We start from the raw sequence: 20,570 nt of genomic DNA, 5'->3' as shown, positions 1-20,570 counted from the left end.
TTTTTGCCGTTGCTACAGCCGCTGTAACCGCCGCGGCAGCCGTCTCTGCGAAAGCCACATATCGCTCATCAAACTACTTCAATCATAGTGGTCCTGATCGACCCAAACAATTCTGGCGACTCAGCCCGCAACAATGCAGCAACCTCATCACGCCGGATCTCGCGAATCCTCGCATCCCGCTCGCTCGTGCTCGTCCGATCGATAACCGGATAACAAGATAGCCACAAGCATCATCCACTACGAACCATGGTACTCATCCCATGACATCCCTCCTCAACATGCTTCGGTGTATGGTACCTGAACCATAACACCACTCCTCAATCTGCTCCAATGTATAGCACTCGAACCACAACATCTATCTCAAACTGTTCCGATGTATGGTGCCCTGACCATAATATATGTTGAAACAAGATATGCCCAAAATAAGTTAGCAATATCCGACAGATAGGTTGTTGAAACAAGGCTTAATCGGAACTAAGGTAGTCTAAGAAACAACTTTTTTTTGGTTTGATAGAAAGTAATTAGACGATGAGTCATCGTCACACTTAAATTCTTCATCAATATCACTATCAAGATATGCCCAAAATAAGTTAGCAGTATCGTTATGTTTGTCCGAGTCATGTCTGATTGTCTCAGGAATAATTTCCTCAGTAACACAATTGTTTGGAGGACTAGAGTTCAGAAGATATACTCCGGTACCCTTTGTGTTATATAAATTTTCGAAGACTGATTTAGGTCTAAGGATATCAGAGGCTAAAGTTGCATGGAATCAAGATATGTAATAGTGATTGTTTTGAGCTCAAGAATCAATGATTGATATATTCCCAAACTCTTCTGAAAGGAAGACAATGGTGAGACAGGAATATCTGAATAGGTATCGTTCAGAATGAATTGGTTCAAACATATATATATATATATATATATATATATATATATATATATATATATATATATATATATATATATATATATATATATATATATATATATATTCGTGATGTCGAAGGAAATGCGACCAGGTATTGAAAAGGCATATATTTGGACATAGAGAGTTAAAAGATCTATTATTTTACGATACATATTAAGTGCATATATATATATATATATATATATATATATATATATATATATATATATATATATATATATATATATATATATATATATATATATATATATATATATATATATATATATATATATATTCGTGATGTCGACGGAAATGCGACCAGGTATTGAAAAGGCATATATTTGGACATAGAGAGTTACAAGATCTATTATTTTACGATACATATTAAGTGCATACTTCCATCGAAAGAAGTCGTGCTAATTATTTGACATATAAACAATACGTAATGCATAATTGCTTTGTAAAACGTCTTTTTAGTACATGACTCAAAAGATGGTTCTTTCTCGGTGCTTAGTTTTGAGTTTGTTTGTAAGTAGTCGCCTCTGCAAATGTGCTGCAACACCTGCACCCTCCTCTTCCGTAGGAACGTCCACCACCACAGCAGCCATACCTGCAACCTCTGTTTCCTCCACCATTGTTGTTCCCTCCTCGTCCACCGCCATTGTCATGTCCTCCACGTCCACCATTGTCATTTCCTCCGCGGCCACCGCCATTGTCATGCCCTCCGCGACCACCGCCATTGTCATTCCCTCCACGTCCACCACCATTGTCATGTCCTCCACGTCCACCATTGTCATTTCCTCCGCGGCCACCGCCATTGTCATGCCCTCCGCGGCCACCACCGCCGCTGTATCCACCACGTCCACTATCGTTAATCTCACCTGCAGCCAACTCCTTAGCTGCAACCATTTCAGAGGTAATGAGAAGGACAACCGCAAAAGCTAGAGCAAGAAAAAGGAAAGCTCTTGGAGCCATTTTCACTTGTTTACTACAGAAGGAAATATATGGAAGAGGGATGTGGAAATTAGTGTGTTACACGTCTCTATATATAGAAGGTTTTATGAATGAAAAAGTTATTGCTATGTCCTACTCCTTATATAGTGGTTGGGTGTTGAGGATTGGGGCCAAGATTGCAGGTTCTTTGACAATTCGCAACCAATTCTTATCCTTTACCTCAATTAAATTCTTATTTAAGTGTTTTTCGTAACATACTGCCATTTTTTTTGCATGTGATTGAATTATATTATTAGTAGTTTTTATTTTTAAATGAAAACTATTATAAGCTGCCGACAAAACAAGGAAGAAGAAAACAAAGAAACATAAAGGCGAAATTGACTTAACTAGTCGGGTTTAATTAGAGTACAAAAGAATTTAATGTCATAAAATGTCACGCTATAAACCCATCCATATATATTTTCCATAAACTTTTGAATCGTCTTCTTTATTTATATTTTTAACATATATTTTTATATTAAATAAGAAAACACATTAATAACAAATTTTATTATATATATTGGGCGTGTTTGGCAAAAGTAGCTCTTAGCTGGAAGCGGGTAGCGGTTAGCTGGTAGCGTGTAGCTGGTAGCTGGTAGCGGGAAGCTGTAACTTTTATTTGTTATATGAATGTTTGGCAAAAGTAGCTGGAAGCTTTTGAAATATATAAAATTACATAAAAGGACAATTATTTAAAAATAAATAAATATATAAATATACTTTTAAGGGTAATTATGAAATTGATTTCAAAAGCTCAGGAGCGTTTTGTTAAACGCTACATGAAGTAGCTTTTAGAATCGGAACGTTTTGTTAAAACTAAAAACTAAACGCTCGTACTGCCAAACGAAACTTTTTGTTCAAACTAGAGCGTTTTATCAAAAACTAAAAGCTAGAAACTTCCAAATGTTTCCAAAAACTCCGTCCCAAACACGTCCATTATATCAAATATATGACAACAATGAAAGTATTAAAAAAATAAAACCAACGACAACTCATGGTTTCCCAACCAAAATAAAAACTAAATTTTTTTTTAATTTTATTATGTAAAAATATTTTTTTTCCCAACCAAAGTAAAAACTAATATCGATTATTTATTTTGATCATATTTTAAACATATAGATGCTATATTTATAGTAGTGTAATTTTTTTATTTACTTTTTGGTATATTTTCTTATATATTAAGCACATGTAAGAAAATGGGTAGGTCATAAAATAAAAATAAATAAAAATGAAACATAAGAGGAAGGTGTAATTCTGTAAAGATAAAAAATTAATGCAAAAGATATAACTTTAGGTTGTGCCCCGCATATAGTAACTTTCACCAAAATTTGAATCGGTCCAAGATTTAACAAAAGATTTTTTTGGAGCATTCACACAGGAAGGTTGTTTGAAAAAAAAGTAAGAGATTTTTCATATTAAAATCAAATTAGAGTAAAAAATTTACTTGAAGATATTATTATTATTATTATTATTATTATTATTATTATTATTATTATTATTATTAAGAAGGCTAACCACTTTCACTGAATTTATTAATAAACAAGTTTTTATTATGACTTTATGAGCTTTTTCAATAAGTTAATGGATATATAGTTTAGCCAATTAAAAAAAACACATATAGAAATAAACTGTAAAAAGCCACAAAACCATTTTGGAAACCCTCTTTTAAACCAGGTCAAAAATATCTATAAAAGCCATATATATATATATATATATATATATATATATATATATATATATATATATATATATATATATATATATATATATGGCTTTTATAGATATTTTTGACCTGGTTTAAAAGAGGGTTTCCAAAATGGTTTTGTGGCTTTTTACAGTTTATTTCTATATGTGTTTTTTTTAATTGGCTAAACTATATATATATATATATATATATATATATATATATATATATAGGGTAAAGTGAATATACCTAACAACTTTATATAAGCTTAGGTACCTAACTTCATCAAACTACGTCATTTTGAATTAAATTTTCATTACAATCATCCAAGGTTCTTAAACTTCATCCCTAAACTTGATTCACTTCAAAACTTTTTGGAAATTCATCATTATATTTCTCCAACATCCTAACATTTGTAGCGGTAGGATATGAATCTCATCAGATGGTATTCAATAGAAAAATGTGATGTAAAAGAAAGATATTGTTGAAAGTCCAAAGATTTTGGAAGTAATCAAGTTATGAGGTTGAAGTTTAAAAACCTTAGGCAATTACAATGTAAATATGATACAAACCGATGTAGTATTATAGAGTTAGGTACCTAAGCTTATATAAGGTTGTTAGGTATATTCAATTTACCTAACTTATATAAGTTTATATAAGGTTGTTAGGTATATATATATATATATATATATATATATATATATATATATATATATATATATATATATATATATATAGGAAAAACTGAATATACCTAACAACCTTATATAAGCTTAGGTACCTAACTCCATAATACTACATTAGTTTGTATCATATTATATTGTAATTGCCTAAGGTTCTTAAACTTCAACTTCATAACTTGATTGCTTCCAAAATCTTTGGACTTTCACCAATATCTTTTTTTTACATCACGTCTTTCTATCGAATACCACCTGATGGGCTTCATATCCTACCGCTACAAATGAAAGGATATAGGAGAAATATAATGATGAATTTCCAAAATTTTTTGAAGTAAATCAAGTTTAGGGATGAAGTTTAAGAACTTGGATGATTGCAATGAAAATTTAATGCAAAATGACGTAGTTTGATGAGGTTAGGTATCTAAGCTTATATAAGGTTGTTAGGTATATTCACTTACCTATATATATATATATATATATATATATATATATATATATATATATATATATATATATATATATATATATATATATATATTACTTTATTGACCTCTTAAAAAGGAAAATAAGTCTATAAACTCCTAAATTTTCTTCACAACTATCCTCTACTTGTAATAAATAGAATAAATAGTGACAATTATATTAAAATATTATTAATTTATAATATGTATTAAAATATTTAATTTCTTATAAAAAAATTCCTATAAAAGAATCGCCTATAGATTGCATGCTTTTGGTTTTTTCCCCTATTGTTCAATGCATGTCAATTTTCCTACATTTATTGTATCTTTAAAATTTTCATTTGGATGGACTTGCATTATTGGTTCATGTGAAACGAAACCAAAAGGAACTTCGGCGACCAAAAGAGAGTGAGTAACGTCGCACATTTATGACTTCTTACTCCCGTATCTTTACTTTCCTAATAACGGATTTCTTGTAACATAATATAAGTATTTTTACTACATTACCAAAAAAATAATGCGATGGTTTTTCTTTCTAAAAAATAAATCAAATATACCTATTTATTTTGTTTGAAGCAACAACATTTAAAAAATTAATAAACCGGAACTAGAAACATGTTAAAAAAAATACAAAAATGGGATTACAATGTCAAAGACAAAGCTTCAAGGATACCACGTCCTACACCAATCTATTATCGGGTATTGACGGGTATTACTCAATATTTGAACCGGATGGAGACCTGATGTATACATATTAATATCTTATGTGTGTATGTGTTATTTAGTCATCCAGATCATTTTTCATACACACACACTTCCTCTCCGAGTAAACTCTCTTTAGATTAGCTTTTGTTCATATGTTGTTGTTCAGAGTGTTGTAGCTATTGATTGTCCGGTTAATCTAGATTTGTTTTCGTTGTGTCTAAATCTTGAAAGTGAGTGTTTATCTGTAGTAAGATTTCCTCGTAATTTGTATCTTCAACTTTAAAAGAGTTTACGTTTTATAACATAAACACAAATTATAACCTACCACGGAGGTTTTAGTATTTTATATAGATATAAGTCGGGAATAATTGATGTATAGCTTTGATGTGAAAGGATCTATGAACGGAATTGGAAGGAAAAAAATTTCAATTCCCTCGAATTCATGTGTTTAGTTGGACTTATAGAGAGGAAAATGACCACTACCATCACCCACCAATACGATCGTAGCCGCTGTTACCAACATCTTTATCACCAACACCACTGCCACGATCGCCGCCACAACCATCACCGCCACTGCCGCAGCCGCCGCGACAACTAACATCACCCACCGCAATTACCACCGTTGGTAGTGGCAGGTGAAGGTGGTGGTGATTGTTGGCGGCGGGGGCGGCGGGGGCTGGCGGTGACAATGGTGGTTGTTGTTGTGGTGGAAGTGGAGGTGGTGGTGGTTGCTACCACCACTATTATTGCCGCCGCATCCACCATTACCACACCAAACACTCATACCAACGCCGCCGCCACCACCACCAACGCCACGTCCACCACTACCATGGTCGCCGCCGCCATTGTCGAGAATTTATAATTTTTATAATTTTTAAATTTATCTTTACATATAAGTTAGAAAATAAAGTAAAAAATTGAGCAACTCAATGAAAAAAAATAATTGTTTTATTTTTCATGGATTCCAATTTCATTTCATGTGTACGAGACACAATCTAGAATTAATTCTAGTTCAATTTCTTATCAACAAAACAAGATATAAAATTGGATTAAATTCCTAAAGTATACTTTTTCCAATTCTTTCAAAACCATTCTTCAAACCAAAGAACCCTTTAGTCTCGCGGGACAGACAACCAAATTAGAAAACAGTTTCTGTTCAAACCTTAGAGAAACTGCTTTCTTGAAGTAGAAAATACAAATATTCATGCGATGGCTAAACCTTCAACATATTGCTTGATGATTATGTACCTAGGTATTAATCACTTCCATGTTCTAATGATTGCTATATATTTTATTCTTGTTTTTTATTTTCATAATAACTTCTTGGGCAATTATCAATTATTTTATGATACATTCATTAAAGTCACTAAAACCTTAGACAAAGGTTCTTGTTGATGCTTACACCGACTCCTACATATTTGCTAAATGGTAATTGTTGCCATCAACCGAAATTTCTTACAGTCACGAACTCTGATGGCTTTCCATCAATGAGAAAATGATGCCAAAGAGATTTATAATGCTTTTCACAAAAGTCACGATATCAGTGCAAAAAAGAGCTTTCGTAGACATACTACAGAAGATATTGGGCAATTTGGTTTAAAAGAAATTGGGCAATCTTGTTTAGATTTTAGGTCTGAGTGCAAGAATTAGTATTATACTTCCATTTATCCTTTTCATATAGTACGCTACATTCATTTCTTTTTATTACATCATTGCATTTTCTTGTTTCAACTATATTTATTAGCACCGTCTTGCTTAGCACCCCTGTTTAACTTACTATATATATATATATATATATATATATATATATATATATATATATATATATATATATATATATATATATATATATATACATATATATATATATATATATATATATATATATATATATAATATACATATACATATATATATATATATATATATATATATATATATATATATATATATATATATATATATATATATAATTTGTGATATAGAGAAAAACGGGAGAAATTTGACAAGGTATTGAAAAGGATACATTCTTGGACATAGAGAGAGTTAAAAGAGATCTCATATTCTACAATAGAGTAAAAATATCTCTTATTTTACAATACATATCAAGTGCATACTTCCATCGAAAGAAGTTGTGCTAATTATTTCACATATAAGCAGTACATAATGCATAATTGCATGGCGAAGCATCATTAGTTAGTTTTGAGTTTGTTTGTAAGCAACTGCCTCTTCAAACGTGCTGCAACACTTGCACCCTTTGTATCCACGTCCACCACAGCAGCCATGTCTGCAACCTTTGCTTCCACCACCGTTGTTGTGCCCTCCTCGTCCACCACCGTTGTCATGCCCTCCACGTCCACCTTTGTATCCTCCGCCTCCATGTCCGCCTCCTCCCCTGTATCGTGAATGTCCACTGTCGACGTTAATCTGACCTGCAACATTAATTAGTGTTATTCTATAACTTTGAAGAATTATATGCTTTATAAAAATAGAGCACGTAAAGGATATATTTTACTTACTGTCAGTGTTTTCAGCCAACTCCTTAGCTGCAGCCACTTCGGAGGTAATGAGAAGGACAACAGCAAAAGCTAGAGCAAGAAGAAGGAAAGCTCTTGTAGCCATTTTCACTTATTTTCACTTGTTTAATACAAAAGAAAATATGTGGAAGAGGGATGTGGAAATTAGTGTATTAGGCAGTCTATTTATAGATGGTTTTATGAAAGAAAAGTTTATTGCTATGTCCCACTCCTATATTTTACTCCAACCAAATTCATATTTATATGTTTGGTAGGATACTGCCATTTTCTTTTTCTTTTTTTTGCATGTGCTTGAATTTTATTATTGGTTTATTTTGTAATTGAAAATTATTACGACTGAAAAAAAGCTGCCGACAAAACAAGGAAGAAGAATACATGAATATCGAAATAGACTTAATAGGGGTTGAGACCAAATCCATGAAAAATAGAAAAACGATTTAATGTAATAAAAATGTCACACTATAAATGTCGACTTGAGGAGATATTGACTTTGGAAGACTTTAAGTAAACTAAATCAGTCATAAAAGATGGCACACTATAAACCCATCTTTATTTTGATGTTATCCATAATCTTTTGAGTCAGCTTCTTTATTTATATTTTAACTAATATTTTTGTATAAAATAAGAAAGCACATAAATAAATAAAAAATTCTTTTATATCAATTATATGACAACTATAAAGTATAAAAAAAATGAAAATTACCAACACATCTCATGGTTTCCAATGGGAAAAAAACTCCGAAACAATTTTAAGTTTTGTTTTTTAAATTATTATAAACTGTAATATAAAACTAATATCAATAATGTTTAATATTGATCTCATTTTAAACATATAGATGATATATTCTTAATAGTGTAATTTACTAGTTTTGTTTTTTGTATATATTTTTTTATATTAAACACATCAAACGAAATGGCTTGGTCATAAAATAAAATAAACTTACGAAGGTGTAACGTACCTTTCATCAAAATTTCAGTGCACGTTTTAACAAATGTTTCTCTCCGAGCATTCACACCGGAAGCTTTTTGAGTTTTTGTTAGAGAAAATTACTATGCTAGCTTAAATCTTCAATGACTTATCTATTTTTAACAAAAAATACTCATTTATCCCAAAATAGCCCACGAATTCCGTAGACGATCGTCTACGGTCAAATACAATTTTACTACGGTCAACGAATTTTTTTTAAAGTTTGATTGTTGTTTCGGACAACGACCTACTTTTTCATTGTCCGTCTACTCTTTTAGGACTCATCGACTTACAATATATAATGGTTTATTTTCAAGATTAAGTCGTTACCTACTTTTTTCTTGGTTTGGCCTATCATTTTCTATTAACAGAGCTTTTAAAGAACAACGAGATATGTGTCGTTTTTTGTCGAAATTTTACCATATTATTGATTAGGAGTAGTTTTATGCATATAATTTTTTTTTTCTTCAAAAAATACCGAAAAAAATATGAAATGGTATGCTTTAAATGAAACCTACGGTGTACAATTATATAATTGTGTATTGTGTAGTTGTACACCGTAGATTTCGTATGAATCCTATGTTTTTGAGGTTTTTTATTTCTTTTAAATTTTTCGATTTAATTTGCTCGTCAGTTGTATATAAATGTATTATGGTTCATATTTAATGTTTTTTTTCTTCAAAAAAATAAGAAAAAAAAGGGAAACCGTAGTCCAACCATAGGTAAAATAATCCCTACGGTTTTAGTCCAAAAAATTATTATTTTTGTATATTTTTATAATGAAACCGAAACAGTAGACAAAAATACGAAATAGTTGACAAACCTAAAAGTCTAGGGTTTCAAGGGCTATTTTGGGACAATTGGTAATTTTTGGTTAAAATTGGTAAATAATTAGTGTTTTTGGCTAGTTAAGGACTTTTTCTCATTTTGTTAATAGTTTTTTCATGTAAAAATCTAATGAAAAGTAAACAAACTATCGGAAGAGTTCGTTTTTTTAATTGAATTTATTAATTAACAAGTTTTTGTTACTGAAGTTTTTTTTTTTTTTTAATAATTTGATAGGTTTTATAGATCGCAAACAATTATAGATTGACAACTTATATATGTTATATATAAAATTAAATTAATTTTATATATTTAATGAAAAATTCCTATAAAAAGGAATCTTATTTTTTTGGATTAGGTCCAAAATAATTTTGAATCGCAAGAATGATCAGTTGGTGGTTTTATTGGGTTTTCGTCCCTAAATGTAACAGACGTTAAGTTCATAGCATTTGTCTCCCTCGCATACATGAGGGCAAACACATATTTTCGTCATAAAGAACCAAGATAGCAATACAACCTTTCTACTTAACCTTTGTTTCAGCTGTCTTCCCCAACGGCTACATCATGTTCACATCAAATTCTCACCATGGTGCGTGCTCTACTTCTTTGCCAATCACGATGTTGTGCGTACCTCCTAAATGACACCAAATCCACAAGACACTTCTACTTCTTCCCTCTACCGGTTAGTCAACTATTCATTGTAAATAATTTATCATGTAGCCCTAATTTTGTGTTTATAATGTGTCAAAAGGACTCAAAATGTTGTTGCATTGAATGGTTTGACCTACTAATGTGTGAGACTGCTAAGGCTATCATACCCATTCTATTCTAGAGCATGAACATACTGTGAAGTTGTCGATCAAAGATTTGGATGATGAAGTTCAAAAGTTGAGGTTTTACTTATTGTCAAACTGAATTTTCTTTCTTCTATCCGTGTTATAGAGTTATGGTTCAGTAAAGATTTAAAAAACTTCTTTTGTTGTTATGGTTTTTGTATGGTGCTTTGGGGTTTTGGATATACTTATTTTAATGAAGTAACCAATATGATGTGTAAAGGTCGGTCCATGTGCCTTGTACCTTATGTGTTTATTTGTTTATCAATGAAATATTATGCATTGTAATTAATTTTTCTTTTGTATGAGATTAAAAATCATAACCATAAATAGTGTAATGGCACCTTTCATAAATGATAATAAACAATGTAAATTATCATAATGTAAACCATTGAAGTTACATGAATCATAATCTCTATTTAAAAAGGCACCATTCATCATTACAATAACTAGTTGTCTTTAACAAATATAAGACAAAAAGATAAACCTGAAAGGTATATGAAATGCAAACTACAATGCCATAACACATTAACTATTACCATAACGATTGGGCATTACAATAACAAATTATCATCACTAAAATAAGACCCAAAATAAGCGTAACAACTACTTTACAAAAACAATCATCAAATAACCTTGTTTTCACAAATACAAACCACAGTTAGTTACTAAACATATTCAACTACCAAAATATGTTCTAAAGATGTCAACCATGACCTGCTCCTCCCCTCTCCTATTGAACACATAACATCCTGTTTTTCAGTATGTTAATATTTTGGTATTTAAATTATTTTTAATTATTGGAAATTTAATGTTTTATTTTTAAATAGTTTTGAGGGACTAACTAAGAGTTTATAGAAACTTAAAATGTAATGGGGGGCCAAGTAGTTAATTGCGAGGAAACTAATTGTGTAAAATTTGAATTTGGTCCATATTTTGGACATGTTTAGGACATGATCACCCCTTACCTTAACAAGATTTGATCCAAGGAGGGGTTAATTCCTAGAGTAGCTTGTGTGTGTGTATGTTTTATTTACTTGTTCCGGAAAAAAATGAGAAAAACACACACACACACACACATAGAGAGAGAGAGAGAGAGAGAGAGAGAGAAAGAGAGAGAGAGAGAGAGAATAACAATCGAGACAAAGAGAGATCGAGATAGGAGAGTGTTTGTCAGAGGTTGCTATTGGAAATGTTGGTAGTGCTAGGGTGTTGGTTGGTGGTGCAATCTTGCTATTGAGGTAAGCATCTAATTTCCTCTTTCTCCCTTTCTTTGGTTCGATTTCTATCCGAGGCTACCATCACCACTGTGTCACTGCCATGCATTGGTAGTTCAATATGACTATGTCACCACCACAGTCTCACTTCTCCATGGTGGCTGTGGTTGGTTGCTTGTAGTTAAGGGCAGTTGTCGGTGAATCCGAAACCCTAAGTAGATTGTCACTTTGTATGTAAAATCCTTTTGGCAATTCTTAGTTAGGCATTGTAATTTTGTAACTGGTTTTGACCACCAAATAACCATCATGTCGTCACAACATTTTAATGGTTTTTAAGTACTTATTTTTATAACCTTTTCTTTGAACCATGAAGGAAATTCCATTTTGAAATCACTTTCAGGCAATTGTGATTTGAATTCACTGAATATGGGACAAAATAATTAGAATAGTTAAAATATATTATAACACTATCAAAAATGTAGTTAATAGATCAGAAGCTTACGATTTGTAGCTTCTCATCTCATCCTCATCGCAATTGTTTAGTACAAATCAATGCAATGATTTTTTGGCCTCTTTACAAAGATCAGCAGTTTTCTTAGCTGACATTGTTCGACATTGTGATGAGAACACAGAAAATTGCCTTTTGGGAAGGCCGGGATCATCATTTCAATTAGCATGGGTGAATTTAGTTTGCATACCCTCAAGATACATAGAGCAGAATACAAAGCTTTGTCTGCAATATAACCCTCTGCTATTGAACCTTCTGGTTTGGATTCGTTTCTGACATAATTTTTAATTTTTTTTTCATATATCTTTCAAAAGGATACATCAATCTCATGTGTACAGGCCCTCCAAGAATGGCTTCATCAGGTAAATGAAGAATAAGATGAATCATTATGTCGAAAAATGCTAGAGGATATATCAACTCAAGATTGCATAAGATCTTCACCACTTTTGTTCTGGTATTTCTCATGTCGTTAACATCCAATGACCGTGCACAAATTTTTTTAAAGAATGTACATAGTTCAATGATTGTTCTTGAAACATTTGGTGGGAGACATGCTCGAACCTCTATAAGTAGCAGTTGTTGCATGAGGATGTGATGATCGTGAGACTTCAGCCCAACCAAATTTGATTCAGTATCATTAACATTCTTCTTAAATTTCGATCCAAAACCATCAGGTAGTCTCACTCCTTTAATGAATTGACAGAAACATTGTCGATTAATTGGTTTGAAAGAGTAAGAAGCATGTGGGAGTATTTCTTTCTTCTTGTTTTCTTCCTTGTTGTGTTTCTGCATCTTCTTGACTTTCTCTTTTGGCCATTGATCTAGTCTAATGCCCATATTTTTCAAGTCAATTCTTGCTTCTTTTTTGTCTTTGCTTTTATCGTTCATCAGTGCAATATTCAACGCACTCTCATTCACATTCTTTGAAACATGCATAACATCGAAATTGTGTTTTAGGTCGAGGGAAGACCAATACTCAAGCTGAAAGAAGATACTTCGTTTCGTCCAGTTTAACTCTCTCTTTTTTCTTTCATCGCCGCACTTTCTTTTTTTACCCCCATAATCAGGATGTTTCCCTGGAATTCGATCAGAGAGACAATTTACTTGCTTTAATATATTTGCATTACTAAATTGTCTAGGATGCAGTGTTGTCTCAGGTTGACCATCAAACAATAGGCTCTCCCTCCAACTATGGTTTATATTTAAGAATCGTCTATGACCAACATAAGACATTTTGTTGGTCACATAAATGGAAGATGTGTCTTCGTTACAAGTAGGGCATGCTAAAAAACCTTGACCGCTCCATCCATACAGACTACTACGTGCTGGGAAGTAATTGATAGTCCATAACAACATCGCACACATATTGAATACAGTGTTGGTTGATGCATCTCTCATTTGGACTCCTTCGGCCCACAACATTTTCAACTCATCCACCAAAGGCCTCAAGTAAACATCAATGTCCTTTGCGGGTGATCTAGGGACATGAATCAGCAAAGTTAGCATGAAAGAAGACTCTTTCATAGATATCCATGGTGGTGTATTTTAGGTAGTAAATATAACCCGCCAAATACTATAATTGTTATTAAAGTTGCCAAATGGATTAAAGCCATCAACAACTAAACATAGACAAACATTTCTAGGTTCTTTGGCAAACTCTGGATATCTCTTATCAAATTCTTTCCATGACTTACCATCTACCGGATGATACATCATACCATCCGTTGATCTTCCAATATTATGTCAAATCATATCTTTAGCTGTGAATCTGGAACTATACATCTGTCGAAGTCTAGGAGTTAAAGGAAAGTATCGCAACACTTTTTGTGGTACTCACTTCCCCTTTCTGGTTGTCTCCACCCATATACTCTCGTTATAAATAGGGCAATTCTAAATGGAATCATTATCCTTCCAAAACAAAGCACAATCATATTTGCAAGCATGGATGGACTCATATCCTAACCCTATCTTTCTCAACTTTTTCTTAGCATTATAGTGTGAAGTTGGAATCTTGCTCTTCAGGAAAACAACTCTTAGTAAGTCTACAAGTTGGTCAAATGAGCTATTTGTCCATTTATTGATCACTTTAATATGAAACAACTTTGCCAAAAAGTTTAAAGAAGACATCTCACAATCAGGGTATAACTCGGTATTGAGCTCCTCAAACAAAGCATCAAATTATGGGTCCATGCCTCGTTCTTCATCATCTATATTTTATTCATTTGTATTTTGTTCCGCCATAAGATCATCAATTACATCAAACATCTCATTAGTTATTGGAATGTTTATTGGAGTCGAATTGTAGCCCAAATGCGAAACAAGATGCTTCTCACCGTGATGAATCCATATAGTATACGACTTTAAAAACCCACAGTCATGTATGTGGGCATAAACCATATCAACAACTATCGATACATATTCACACACTTTACGCACAGACAACACACTTTGTCTTCAGATTCAACATGTTTCCTAGCAATCTCCATAAAGTTTTCAAGACCTTCCAAGAATTTTGGGGTCGTTCGGTTTTCATGAATCCAACTCTTATCGATCGTCATTACTGTTTCATTATTAAAAATTACATTGTATAAATAGTTAAATTGTCTGAGTTTTTTTTTGAGAAAAAAACGGACGGAATGGATAGAGTATTCACAAGTATATAAAGAAATATACACCTTGGAAGTAGAAATCGGACGGAATTGATAGAGTATTCACAAGGGTAGGCTTCTAAACCCACTTTATAGCAATGTACTTTTATTAGTTTGTTTAAAGCATTCTATTTTTCACTTCTCTTTCATATTAAAAAAGGTATGTTGCTATTAATAACCTTTGTAGTATTTACTTAATAAACTTTATTCTCAATAAACATACTTTTATTAGTTTAAATTTTTTTATATTTTGTTTTATGTTGCTATTAGTAACGTTTGTTCTTAATGACAAACATTTTAACTTAAAAATTAAACACTTTATCACTTCATTCACTCAAGCTAATAAACTAAATAAGTAACACACCATACATATTTTACATTTATACATAAAAATACATATCAACCAAAACAAAGATCACAATCATACATATTTCACAATCATACAAAATTTCAATTTCATATAAACCTAAACAAGTAAATTAACATTGTATACATACAATTTCAATTTCATATGTACCTAAACAAATTTGAATTTCATATAATATTTTAACCACAATTTCAATTTCATATAACATTAAGCAAGTAAATTAACATTTTAATCATACAATTTCAATTTTGTATAAACCTAAACAAACAAACAACATACATATACCAAACAAACAACACAATCACACATATACTAAACAAACAACACAATTTTATAATCAAAGGAGGATCAATTTCAATTTCAATTTCATGAAAACTTATACATATATACAATTTCAATAAAAATTTGAAAAAAAAAAAATAACATGTGTTTCGTTCTTCTTGTTGTGATGGACGTACTCCGCTTGTTAAAGTCGATGGTGATCCTCTGGTGGTGGCTGGTGGTCACAGGAAATAAATAAAATCAGAAAAAAAATTAAAGATGAAAAACCTTTGTTACCTGCAATAAAAAACGAAAGGTGGTGAAAGAGAGAAGCTGGAATGAGGGTTGTCGGTGAACGACTCGTCGGTGGGGAAGGTTAAGGCGGTGGAAGACGGACGGTGGTGCTTCACCACTGGTGAACAACTATAAACACCAAAAATAACCCCTCAAATTCGGTGTAAGAATCATTACCACACAACAATAAAAAAACTAAATAGGAGTAGAAAATACGTTATCTGGGGTTAATCGCCGGTTATGGAAGTTGGAAGCTGATTTCGTCGGTGAGGGTGAATGAAGACTGCGTCGCTGTGTGCAAATGAACGAAGACTGCGTTTTGTTAGGGTAAACCCCTATGCCGACGACATGTCGTCAGTACAGGGTCTATATAATTGATGACGTTTCGTTTTTTGCTGAAAAAAAAAATTAAAAACCCGTGTCGACGTGTAACATCCAGAGTTTCGGGTATGATTTAATTTTAATTATTTATTTAAGAAAGAGGAGGGACTCGACGAGTTGTGCCATGACTCGTTGAGTAGGTGAGGAAGTTTCCGCAAATCTCCGCGACCAGACTCGACAAGTCGGGCATATGACTCGCCGAGTCTGTGCTGGCAATTAAAACCCTAGTTCCCGGGTTTTGGAGCCTATTTAAGGGCACTCATAGCCTCCCATTGCGGCTACCAGTCCCTTGAGAGAAATCCTAAGTGAGCTAAATCGTTTGTGAGGAAGGAGAGGTCATATTTGATCTTTCTATCATTGGTTTAGCAAGAAGAGGGTGATCAAGATCAAGAGGAGGCTGAAGGAGGTGCTATTTGGAGGGATTCTGAGTTCAGGAGTGCTTATTTGAGGTATAATCTCGATCCATCTTCTGTTTTGGTGATTGTTTATAGAGTTAGGGTTTTCTAGACCCTTTGGTAGATGGTTTTGTTGAGTATGTGGTTTCTTTTCGTATTATGGTCTTGGATCTGGATCCATAGAGGTCCAGAGACCTTACTCCCTTGAGCTTTATGAGGATTGTTGGTGAATATGAACTTAGGATGCTATATTAGAGGTCATTTCTTCAAATAGAACCTTAGAGCTTGTGCATAGGCGTCAATCTTCGAACTTTACGTGGTTATTGGGACTAGAAAGGATATATCTATTGAGTAGAGCATCAGATCTGACCTCAGGAAGCCATTTGAAGTTGAGCATGGATTGGACTCGCCGAGTCCATGAACAAACTCGACGAGTCGAGTTGAGTTGTCCCGAGACTGTGAATCTAGAGAGTGACCCGCCAAGTTAAGTGAGTGACTCGGTGAGTCAAAAAAGAATCAGAGGAGTAGAGTTCAGGACTGGACTCGCCGAGTCGTTGAGACAACTCGACGAGTCTAGTCAAGGTTGACCGTTGAATTTGTTGACTTTTAGGGTTTTGGTCAACAATTGTGCTTTTGGATCAGGAAGGGGTAAAATGGTCTTTTACCCTTCTGAGGGATTGTAGAAAGGGGTGTAGTCTAGCCTTGAGAGCCGTTAATGATTGAAATAATTACTTTATGTGATTAGGCGGGGCTAGGTTGTTGTTTCGAGGTTCAGAGATACCGAGTTGTGATTTTCTAAGACATTCCCAAGGTGAGTCTTCTCACTGTACATTACCTAGTGTAGTAACCATGATCAGACCGGAGGGTCTTATATGTTATGTGCTATTTGTGTATTTGTGTTGTGATATATGTATGCTATGTGATATAGACCGGATCGGAGGGTCCAATGACATAGAACGGGCCGGAGGGTTCAACGAGACAGACCGGGTCGGAGGGCCCAACGATACGGAACTGGAGGGTTCCGCTGAGACACATCGACCAGAGGGTCATATTGTAGCCTTGAGTGGCATATGTGCTGTATGTGGTATTTTGGGGAACTCACTAAGCATTTATGCTTACCGTGTTGTGTGAAATGTGTTTCAGGTACCAGCGAGGATCACGGGAAGGCGCCAGCTTGATTGTACACATTGTGGGAGTATTTTGATGAGACTCTGGGGAAATGTTTTTGGATACTTATATTTTGAGATGAATGTTTATGATTTGAGATACATTTTGATTTTTATAATGAATTATTATGCTTTTGAAAAGTGAAAAATTGGTTGAATTTTTACGATGTTACACGACGACTTGTCGTCGGGATAGCCGTATCACGCAGATCGTCATGTGTCATGCCGATGACTCGTCGTCGGTATAACATACACAAAACTACGTCGTCCTGTATTTCTGGCACATGGAATAAAAATAAATGGAAAATAGATTTTTTGATACCTGTCGTCGGTATAGACTTTTAGAATACCGTGAACAATTTTGTCGTTCCCACCAAACTTGTAGCGACAACTTGTCATCAGCACATATATCGTGGTCAAAGGAAATCAGTCAAAGTTTGCTAAAGGTACGACGAGGACATGTCGTAGGGATAGGGGGCTTGTAGCGACGACATGCGTCATCGGGATAGGTGTCGTCGGCATAGCTCCGTATTCTTGTAGTAGAAAATATCTGTACTAATAAAAAAGTAGTTCTTTTTGCGATGTGTTATCATTTTAAGTTTTGTAATTAATATTATGTCACTTTTCAATCTATTGATTCTCCTTTTAAATTTCAAAATTAAAAAAATTAATTTCTCATTTTAATTACATTAAATTAATAACATTTGAATAAAAAATAAAATAAAATTTATACAAATTATAATAAAATAAAATTTATATAAATTATAAGATGATATTTATTTGAATGAACGGTTCTAATTTTATATATAACTAAAAAAGTATATCTTAATTAACAAGTTATTTAAAATAACTAATTAATAGTTTTGAATTTTTAGTTACAAAGTTTAATTAATTTTGTAACCGTGGTTCCCACGGGTTATAAACTAGTATACATATTAATGGGATGACTAAACCTTCAACATATTGCTTGATACTTATGTACCTAGGTATTAATCACTTCCATGTTCCAATGGTTGCTACATATTTTATTCTTGTTTTTTTTCATTAGTTCTTGGGCAATTATCAATTATTTTATGATACCTTCATTAAAGTCACTAAAACCTTAGACAAAGGTTCTTGTTGATGCTTACACCGACTCCTACATATTTGCTAAATGGTAATTGCTGCCATCAACCGAAATTTCTTAGAGTCACGAACTCTGATGGCTTTCCATTAATGAGAAAAATGATGCCAAAGAGATTGATAATGCTTTTAACAGAAGTCGCGATATCAGTGCAAAAAAGAGTTTTCGTAGACATACTACAGAAGATATTGGGCAATTTGGTTTAGAAGAAATTGGGCAATCTTGTTTAGATTTTAGGTCTGAGTGCAAGAATTAGTAATATACTTCCATTTATCCGTTTATTATAGTACATTACATTCATTTCTTTTTATTACATCATTGCATTTTCTTGTTTCAATTATTCTTATTATAATAGCACTCTCTTGGTTAGCACTCCTCTTTAACTTACCATATATATATATATATATATATATATATATATATATATATATATATATATATATATATATATATATATATATATATATATATATATAATTTGTGATATAGAGAAAAACCGGAGAAATTTGACAAGGTATTGAAAAGGATATATTCTTGGACATAGCGAGAGTTAAAAGAGATCTCATATTCTACAATAGAGTAAAAATATCTCTTATTTTACAATACATATCAAGTGCATACTTCCATCGAAAGAAGTTGTGCTAATTATTTCACATATAAGCAGTACATAATGCATAATTGCATGGCGAAGCATCATTAGTTAGTTTTGAGTTTGTTTGTAAGCAACTGCCTCTTCAAACGTGCTGCAACACTTGCACCCTTTGTATCCACGTCCACCACAGCAGCCATGTCTGCAACCTTTGCTTCCACCACCGTTGTTGTGCCCTCCTCGTCCACCACCGTTGTCATGCCCTCCACGTCCACCTTTGTATCCTCCGCCTCCATGTCCACCACCTCCACTGTATCGTGAATGTCCACTGTCGACGTTAATCTGACCTGCAACATTAATTAGTGTTATTCTATAACTTTGAAGAATTATATGCTTTATAAAAATAGAGCAAGTAAAGGATATATTTTACTTACTATCAGTGTTTTCAGCCAACTCCTTAGCTGCAGCCATTTCGGAGGTGATGAGAAGAACAACAGCAAAAGCTAGAGCAAGAAGAAGGAAAGCTCTTGTAGCCATTTTCACTTGTTTAATACAAAAGAAAATATATGGAAGAGGGATGTGGAAATTAGTGTATTACGCAGTCTCTATTTATAGATGGTTTTATGAAAGAAAAGGTTATTGCTATGTCCCACTTTACTCCAACCAAATTCATATTTAAATGTTTGGTAGGATACTGCCATTTTTTTGCATGTGCTTTAATTTTTGTTATTGGTTTATTTTGTAATTGAAAATTATTACGACTGAAAAAAAAAGCTGCCGACGAAACAAGGAAGAAGAATACATGAATATCGAAATACACTTAATTAATAGGATGATGAGAATGAATCCATGAAAAAAGAAAACAATTTAATTAATCTACCCTAATAAATGAAAATGACTTTGCCATATGTCATTTTCTCATTCATTTGGACACATGACATTTTATAGAAATTTTAAATTTATCTATTTTCCACTTGTCATTTTATTGTATTTTTGATTTTATTAAATTAAAATCTACATTTAATA

General features: G+C 32.8%; 3 protein-coding genes across 3 annotated transcripts; all 3 read right to left on the bottom strand.

The window, feature by feature from the left end:
- Window positions 1-1,233: 1,233 nt before the first annotated feature.
- LOC111902830 (uncharacterized) lies at window positions 1,234-1,942 on the bottom strand. The gene has a single exon (XM_023898648.3). The coding sequence runs from the start codon at window positions 1,883-1,885 to the stop codon at window positions 1,421-1,423; it is 465 nt and encodes a 154-aa protein (XP_023754416.1). The 5' UTR covers window positions 1,886-1,942; the 3' UTR covers window positions 1,234-1,420.
- Window positions 1,943-7,476: 5,534 nt separating this feature from the next.
- On the bottom strand, window positions 7,477-8,111 carry LOC111902831 (glycine-rich protein 3 short isoform). Its single transcript, XM_023898649.3, has 2 exons — window positions 7,953-8,111; window positions 7,477-7,865 (listed from the first exon to the last, which is right to left on the bottom strand). The coding sequence occupies exons 1-2, from the start codon at window positions 8,053-8,055 to the stop codon at window positions 7,630-7,632; spliced, it is 339 nt and encodes a 112-aa protein (XP_023754417.1). The 5' UTR covers window positions 8,056-8,111; the 3' UTR covers window positions 7,477-7,629.
- Window positions 8,112-19,502: 11,391 nt separating this feature from the next.
- LOC111902829 (glycine-rich protein 3 short isoform) lies at window positions 19,503-20,137 on the bottom strand. The gene is made up of 2 exons (XM_023898646.3): window positions 19,979-20,137; window positions 19,503-19,891 (listed from the first exon to the last, which is right to left on the bottom strand). Exons 1-2 carry the CDS (start codon window positions 20,079-20,081, stop codon window positions 19,656-19,658), a joined length of 339 nt encoding a protein of 112 aa, XP_023754414.1. The 5' UTR covers window positions 20,082-20,137; the 3' UTR covers window positions 19,503-19,655.
- Window positions 20,138-20,570: the final 433 nt, after the last annotated feature.

This window comes from Lactuca sativa, chromosome 7 (assembly GCF_002870075.4).
Source record: "Lactuca sativa cultivar Salinas chromosome 7, Lsat_Salinas_v11, whole genome shotgun sequence".
Taxonomy (NCBI): Eukaryota; Viridiplantae; Streptophyta; class Magnoliopsida; order Asterales; family Asteraceae; genus Lactuca; species Lactuca sativa.
This window is presented reverse-complemented; position numbering and strand designations above follow the sequence as displayed.

Excerpts from the sequence above, each read along its gene's own strand:
- LOC111902830 (XM_023898648.3), bottom strand. The coding sequence starts at position 1,885 with ATGGCTCCAAGAGCTTTCCTTTTTCTTGCTCTAGCTTTTGCGGTTGTC.
- LOC111902831 (XM_023898649.3), bottom strand. The coding sequence starts at position 8,055 with ATGGCTACAAGAGCTTTCCTTCTTCTTGCTCTAGCTTTTGCTGTTGTC. Across the intron at positions 7,866-7,952 it reads GTTGGCTGAAAACACTGACA|GTCAGATTAACGTCGACAGT; the intron begins GTAAGTAAAATA and ends TTAATGTTGCAG.
- LOC111902829 (XM_023898646.3), bottom strand. The coding sequence starts at position 20,081 with ATGGCTACAAGAGCTTTCCTTCTTCTTGCTCTAGCTTTTGCTGTTGTT. Across the intron at positions 19,892-19,978 it reads GTTGGCTGAAAACACTGATA|GTCAGATTAACGTCGACAGT; the intron begins GTAAGTAAAATA and ends TTAATGTTGCAG.